General features: G+C 40.1%; 1 protein-coding gene across 1 annotated transcript; it reads left to right on the forward strand.

Moving 5' to 3' along the window:
* The first annotated feature begins 1,741 nt into the window (after positions 1 to 1,741).
* LOC116637405 (general transcription factor IIF subunit 2-like) lies at positions 1,742 to 2,527 on the forward strand. The gene has a single exon (XM_032412751.1). It carries the CDS (start codon positions 1,742 to 1,744, stop codon positions 2,414 to 2,416), a length of 675 nt encoding a protein of 224 aa, XP_032268642.1. The 3' UTR covers positions 2,417 to 2,527.
* Positions 2,528 to 8,104: the final 5,577 nt, after the last annotated feature.

Raw genomic sequence — 8,104 nt, forward strand, 5'->3', positions numbered from 1 at the left:
AGCAAAATCAAGCAGAAAGTACAGAGAGTTCCCCTACAGCCCCTGTCCCCGCACATGTACAATTTCCCTCACCATAGACATTCTGAAGCACAGTGGGTCATTGTCATAATCGATGAACCTACATTGCCACATCATTATCACCTATAGTCTGCAGATTACATTAGGGTTCACTCTTGGTGTTGTACCTTCTGTAGGTTTGGACAAATATCTAATGACACGTCTCCACCAGTCTATATCATGCAGGATAGATTCACTGCTCTAAAAAATCCTCTGTGCTCTGCCTACTCATTCCTCCAGCTCCTGGCAACCACTGATCTTTTTACCGTCTCTTTAGTTTTGCTTTTCCAGAGTGTCATATAGTTGGAATCACACAGTGTACAGCCTTTTCAAGATTGTCTTCTCTCACTTGGTAACATGCATTTAGGGCTCCCCATGTCTTTTCATGGCTTGATAGCTCATTTCTTTTCAGCACAGAATAATATTCCATTGTCCGGGTGTACCATAGTTTATTTATCCATTCACCTACTCAAGGACATCTTGGTTGCTTCCAAGTTTTGACAATTAGGAATAAAACTGGGGAGACTTCTGGTTTCTGGTTCCATATATAAGGAGGTTGGAAGTTGCCAGTCCAACCTAACAACAAGTAAAAAGCCGAATAGGCTAAAATATCAACAACTCCTCTTGGATGCGTAAGAGAGAGGAGGACCCCAGGCAAACCCCAATAACTGGAGAGTCAGACAAGCGAATACAGCTCACCAGAGCAGAGATTCAGCAGTGAGTGGCAACCTCAGCGGGAACCAGAAAACCTGAGTTGTAATTGCCAACTGTTGGAAGCACTGGAGTTAAAATACCCCAGGGGTACTCAGTCATGAGGAGGCCTCCGCAATACTGTGCGTTTTACCTCCAAGAGCCTGACCAAATTCTCATAGAAAGTATGGGGTGGAAAAAAGCCACCTCATCCTTCCTGCAGAGGAAAGGTAAAAGGAATGATTTTGAAATAATGCCAGAGTATCTTGTTCTTCTTAACCATACCTGCCCTCAGGAGAAACTGGCTAACCTAATCTGCTGGGGTATTATCAGAGCCTAAGGGATATTCCCTAATCCTGAGGAAGTGAAGTGCCCTGATCTAGCCCACTCTGGCCATCCTGACCCACCTAAGCAGTTGGGGGGGGAGGGGGGAGAAAAAAACGGAGAAATACTCGTGATGTTCACTGTCTAGAGGCACAGGCTCACTAAAAGACCGAGACCTAATCATAGGATATGTGTATCTCTATGTTTAAAGTGTGTTTCTTATAGAAAATACACACTTGGGTTTTGCTTTTTCATCTGCATTAACAATGTCTGTCTTTTAATTGGTGCATTTAAACCACTGACATTTTCAGTGATTATTTATAACGTTGGACTACTATCCACCATGTTGTTACTGTTTTCTATTTTTTGCCCTTTTCCTTTGCTCTTATTTTTGTTTTTGTGGTTCTTATTGAGCATTTTATGATTCCATTTATCTCTCTTCTTAGCATATTAATTTATAAATTAATTTATTAATTTTTAAAACTTTATGAAAAAGTTTTTTTAGGGGGATTCCCTATATCTTGGCGGGTGGACGCGGTTTCTTCCTAGTCCGCCTCCGGCAGCGGCACGCACTGTTCTCCGGCCCTTTGCACCGCAGGCCCTTTGCACTGCAGGCCCCCAGCTCCCGGGCCGCTCTTCCCACCCGCTAGCCTCCACCGGCAACAGACCCATGGCGGAGCGTGGGGAACTCGATCTGACGGGCGCCAAACAGAACACCGGAGTGTGGCTGGTCAAGGTTCCTAAATATTTGTCACAGCAAACGGCTAAAGCCCCTGGAAGAGGTGAAGTTGGGAAACTGCGGATTGCCAAGAATCAAGGAAGGATTGAGGTGTCATTTACTTTGAATGAGGATCTTGCAAATATTCACGATATTGGTGGAAAACCAGCTTCAGTCAGCACTCCTAGAGAACATCCGTTTGTCTTACAAAGTGTTGGAGGACAGACATTAACAGTCTTTACTGAGAACTCATCAGATAAACTTCCATTGGAAGGAATAGTGGTACAAAGAGCTGAATGCCGACCTGCGGCCAGTGAAAACTACATGAGATTAAAGAGATTGCAAATAGAAGAATCTTCCAGGCCTGTAAGGGTATCACAACAACTGGACAAAGTTGTGACAACCAATTATAAACCTGTTGCTAATCATCAGTACAATATTGAATATGAAAGGAAAAAGAAAGAAGATGGAAAACGAGCTCGAGCTGATAAACAACACGTTTTAGACATGCTATTTTCGGCATTTGAGAAACATCAATATTATAATCTTAAGGACTTGGTGGACATCACAAAAGAGCCTATGGGGTACCTAAAGGAAATCTTGAAGAAATTGGCGTTCAGAATGTAAAAGGGACCCACAAAAACACATAGGAGCTGAAGCCAGAGTATAGACATTATCAAGGAGAAGAAAAGAGTGATTAAGAGGACTCTTGGCCAGCAAGCTAACAGAACAACTAAAGGGTGATGAGCTGAGGAAGCACCACTGATACTCAAATACTTGAGTACCATCTGTTGTAGGGGTAAAATGACTGGAACTTTAATTTCCCTAGGTAAATTTTTTAAACAATAATTCCTGTAAAGTTACAAGAATTTTTTTTTGAGGAAAAAAATTTACAGGCTTGTATTAAACTAGATTACTCAGAATGGGGTGAGAAGTTGGGGGGAGGTTAAGAAGGTTTTTCTTTTTATTGACTTTTAAATGTAAAACTAGGAAATGTTTTCTAAATGAGGACTCTCTGTCCTTGTTTTATCTCAGAGGATCTGAGGTGATACAAATGAATGGCAAAGCAAGAAAAAAGTAGTGAACTACAGAAAGTCTTAAAAGGAATAAAAAGCTAAAGTTCCTTATTCTGAAAAAAAAAAAAAAAAAGTTTTTTTTAGTGGTTGCCTTAGAGACTGCAATACACATGTACAACTAATCCAAGTCCACTTTCAAATAATATTATACCACTTCACAAGTAGTGTAAGTACCTTGTAATACAATAATGTGAATTCCTCCATTGTCCCTTATATCATTTGTGTCATTCATCTTACTTATAAACATACATAAGCATATTCATATACATTACATATATGTAAGCTTATTGTTGCTATTATTTTGATTAAATTATCTGTTGATCAATTAAGAATATGAAAAATAGAAGACGTATTGTACCTTTACTGATTTATTCTCCAATGCTTGTCCTTTCTTTCTGTAGACCCAAGTTTCTGACCTATGTTATTTTCCTTTTGTCTGAAGAACTTTTAACATTTTTTGCAAGCACGTTTACTTGCAACAAATTCTCCCAATTTTTGTCTGTCTGAGAAAGTCTTTATTTCTCCCTCACTTTTCAAGGATCATTTTTTAGGGTACAGAATTCTAGGTTGGTGGATTTTTTTCTCTTAACATTTAAAATATTTCACTCAACTTCCCCGTGGCTTCTGGGGAGAAGTTGGATATAACTCTTATCTTTGCTTCTCTTTAGGTAAGGTATTTTTTTCCTCTGACGTCTTTCAAGATTTTTCCTTTATCTTTTGAATATGGTAGGTGTAGGTGTAGCTTTTAAAAGTAGTTTATCTGTTTGTTTTTGTTTGTGTTCAGTCATTTATCCTTCTTGGTTCTCTGAGCTTTCTGAATCTGTGGTTTGGTGTCTGATGTTAATCTGGGGGGAAATTCTCAGTCATTATTGCTTCAAATGTTACTTCTTTTCCTTTCTCTCTTTCTTTTCCACCTAGTATTCTGACTACACATATGTCATATCTTTTCTTGTTATCCCACAGCTCTTGGATATTGTGTCTTGGGGTCTTTTCCCTCAGTGTTTTCTCTCTTTGCTTTTCAGTTTTGGGAGTTTCTGTTGTCATATCAAGTTCTGTTGTCATATTAAGTCATATCAAATTCCTTAGCTGTGTCCAGTCTATTAATGAGCCTTCAAGGTCATTCTTCATTTCTGTTACAGTGTTTATTGCTACCATACCTTTTCCATTCTTTCTTAGAATTTCCATAACTCTGCTTACATTATCTCCTGGTCTTGCGTATTGTCTACTCTCCCCAGTAAAGCCCTTGGCATATTAATCATACATTTAAAAAAAAATTCCTGTTATGATAATTCCAAGTTTCTGCCCTATCAGACTCTGGTTATGATGATTGTCCAGTCTCTTCAAACTGGGCTTTTTGACTTTTAGTATGCCTAGTAATTTTTTGTGTAGAGGTGGACATGACGTCCTGGTTCAAAGGAACTGTGCTAAGTAGGCCTGTATTAATGTAGTGGTAAGGTTGGGGCGGGGGAGGGAAGCATAGTCTTTTGGTGAGATTGTGTCCTGAATTGTAAATGTTACCAGAGCTTCTCGTTCTCCCATTTCCTCTCAGGTGGGACAAGACTGGCAGAGGGGATGGATTTGGGTATTTCCCCTCCTTCCCCAGGTAGGTGAGGCTCTGTTAAGATAGTTCTGCTCTGGTAAGTTGCAATTCTCTGCATTCTCTTGTCTGTCTCTCCAGCTTTTGGGGCAGTTGTTTGCCCTGTGACCTCCGTTGTTCAATGGATCTAAGAAGAGTTGTTGATTTTTCAGTTTTTTCAGCTTTTTACTTGTTGTTAGGATCGAGTGGCAACTTCTAGTCTTCCAAGCTGCAGGTTGAGAAACCAGACATTTCTACCTTATCCTTTTTAAAATAACTTCGCAGAATCTCACTTATGGTTGTACCATACTTTAACCAGTCATCTGTTATCATGGACACTTGTCACTTTTTTTGGCTACCCAGCTTCCTTGGCACCTTGGTTTCCTTGTATTTAGTCTTGGTGGGACTTAAATCTTGTGTCTGCCTCTCACTAAGAAGTCAAAGGGCCAGTCTTTCCTCTCCTTGCCCTAGATACAGACAGAGAGTTCACCCAATCAGATTGTTGCTTTCTGCTGGGACTTTGACCCAAGGTGATCCTTCATTCAGGCAAGCATGTCCTGATTAAACCATTCCTGCTATTGGTTATGGCTGTGATTCTTGCTCCCATGGGCCTCAGAATCACCTGGGTTTTTCAAGCAGGCACTTCAGGCCCCTGTTGATCTTTAAGTCTCTGAGAGCCTCTAATAAGTTGGCCAGACCTGATTTCTGTTCTTTCTACCCAAAAACCCTAACCTGTGCTCCCACCTTTTCATGTCATGCCCCACACAAAAATTTATATGAAAAGTATACTTTTCTGGCTCACTTGGATAAACCTAGACCCCTGCTAGCTGTCCTGTGAGCTGAAGTAACCAGTCTCAACACCCTTGCACCCATTCTCAGCTCACCAATGGACAAGGCCCACTGGGTGGCAGCTCTGCCCTCACTTACATACCTATTGATGTATAGTTGGATTTTTTCCAATTTTGCATTACAATAAACTATATTATAATAGGTGTCCTACAGTGTTCTTTCAGTTCTCAATTGACTTAGTGCATTTGAAATATCCCCCCAATTTAAGCCACAGTGGATTTTCAGAAATGCACTTATTATAAACCGAAATGGTATCTGGACTTTCTCCTTGGCTCACAAAGAATATTCCTACTAGCTGTAGGCTGGTGGCCTGTATCTTACTGGGTGATGGCAAATGTTTTGCTATCCTCTGTGAAAAAGGATGGACCACGTCACACAGAGGACTCAGGTTGCTCTGTCTTAACAGTCAAAATTCTGCTTTTTGTCTGGCGGTTACAGGTATCTCTCAGATCGTCACAGACTCCCGTGTCCTGTGCTGGTTGTGAGGCCTTTGTGGAACTGTGGCAAAGAAGTAAGGGCCACAACAACATTTATCAAGGACTCACTATTTGTGGCACGGTCTGCTCTGGGTGCTGTCCCTGTCACATCAGCCGTCTGAGGAAGATCGAGGTATCAGCCCTCATTTACATATGAAAAACAGAACTAGGAGAAATGAAATAACTTTCCCAGGCTTACCTGGATAGGAAGTAGTTGAGCTAGGAGTTGAACCCAGAACTGTCTTGTTCTACAGCCCTCAGGAACAACTGGTATAAAACAGATAGCTTTAGTTTAGCATTTTAGGATCTATTTTACCCATTTTTATCTCTCAGACATCCAGTGTGGGTATCTGTTTTGGTTTTTCAATGAAGACATAGTGGTTGTTATAAAGATAGAACAATGTCATTATTTAAAAAAACCGAAAACAAAAAATCACAGGCAAGTACTAACAGGAAAGAAAAGGAAGAAAAATATGTCACAGTAATCCCATTGTTCCAAGATAACCATCTTTAACATTTTGATGAAATTCTTGTTTGTATTTATACTAGAATATATAATTCTTTATTTTATAGAGCTAGGACATACTGTAGATACCTTTTTATATCTTCTTTTATGCAAATTTTATTGTAAACTTTTATTTTATTGTAAAATTTTTACTGTGTTTTTAAACAATGTTCAAAGCTTGAGTTTTAATGACTACATATGAGCCCACAGACTTGGGTGTTCTCTCATTTATTTAGCACTTCCCTTTTGTTGGCATTTAGGTCAATATGGATTCTTTGCAGAAATAACTATTGCTATGATTAACATCCTTTGTGGGCGCCTGGGTGGCTCAGTTGGTTAAGCGACTGCCTTCAGCTCAGGTCATGATCCTGGAATCCCTGGATCGAGTCCCGCATCGGGCTCCCTGCTCGGCAGGGAGTCTGCTTCTCCCTCTGACCCTCCCCCCTCTCATGTGCTTTCTCTCATTCTCTCTCTCTCAAATAAATAAATAAAATCTTAAAAAAAAGAAAATCCTTTGTGTTTTCAATCCTGGTTTTCTGAAACTCTAGTCAACTCAGAAAATCCAGAACACCTGTGCTCATGCCAGTCCATGCAGATGACAAATTCTGGAGCTGGGTACACGTAGCCTATCGGGCTCATTTCCCTCCCTCTCTAATGAAAATAGAAGCTACGAGAAAATGAACAGGGAGGCAGATCAAACAGATGTTCACACTTAAACCCTAGGCACGGCATTCAATGCCTTCTCATTACCACCCTTCTGCAGCTGAACTGGGTACATTAAAGGTGGGTCCAGGGATCATATATGAATTCAAAGAAATGCATCAATTATGGATACAGTTCACAATCAATGGTTATCACATTTCAAAATTTCCTTTTACTGCTTTGCTCCATTTTAAAACTTAGAACTTTCTTCATCATCATCTTCTTCATCATCATCTTCATCTTCATCATCATCATCATCTTCCCATAATGTACTCTCATGTGACTAATCTGACATGCCCTATTCTTAAAGTGACATTTGAATTTGTTTTGGAATAATTTGTGATGTATCAGTTCAAGTTTCCAAGAAATGTGGCAGAAAATTTTTTTAAATTATTATTATTATTTTATAGTCTTGGGAACTCAACGGCCCAAAGTCTGTTTTTTTGTGATTGAAAACTGTCTCATTTTCCAGACTAATCATTGTGTCCTATTCGACATGGTTTACTTATTGATAGAATATTCATTGGACCCTGGTCATTGGATTCTGGTTTACTGGTATTGGGTCACAAATGGTTTTCTTCCCTCAGAGCAGTTTCTACAAAGGAACATGGAGACAGCCTCCTTCATCTTCATTCGCTGTGTCTTTTTATTGACACATTTGTAATAGAAATTCCCTGAACCAGTGTTTCCTAAAGTGTGTTCATGGAATACTTTTTTTTTTTTTTTTACAAGCAACGAGGCTCCAAAGACATGGTGCCCTGTAGTGGTAGGGCTTGCACAGGCTTGGAGTCAGATTTTCCCGGTCTGCCTCTCACAAGCTTCAATGTCCACCTCCTTCAAATGAGATGATTGTACTTACCTCTTACCATTGTCATGGGGACTAAAGGAGGTAGCAAATGTGTGTGTGATGTTTAACACCATGACTGGCACGTTGTATGTGCTAAGTTTGGGAAACTCTGGTTTGTACATTGCAAGAATTCTCAGAACCTGCTGATGGGCCAATATGCTTTCTGAATCTCTAAGAAGAGTTCCCCCTCAAACTGGACAAGAAAACCCCCTTCAACGATTGTTTCCCAGGACTAATGTTGCAGAAAACCTTTCTGGGAAGCACAGCCCCAACCAAACACTGTG

The sequence above is a fragment of the Phoca vitulina genome, unplaced genomic scaffold (genome assembly GCF_004348235.1).
Source record: "Phoca vitulina isolate PV1807 unplaced genomic scaffold, GSC_HSeal_1.0 scaffold14, whole genome shotgun sequence".
Lineage (NCBI taxonomy): Eukaryota > Metazoa > Chordata > Mammalia > Carnivora > Phocidae > Phoca > Phoca vitulina.

What these genes read in the sequence shown, in the direction of transcription:
- LOC116637405 (XM_032412751.1), top strand. Translation starts at nt 1,742, where the DNA reads ATGGCGGAGCGTGGGGAACTCGATCTGACGGGCGCCAAACAGAACACC.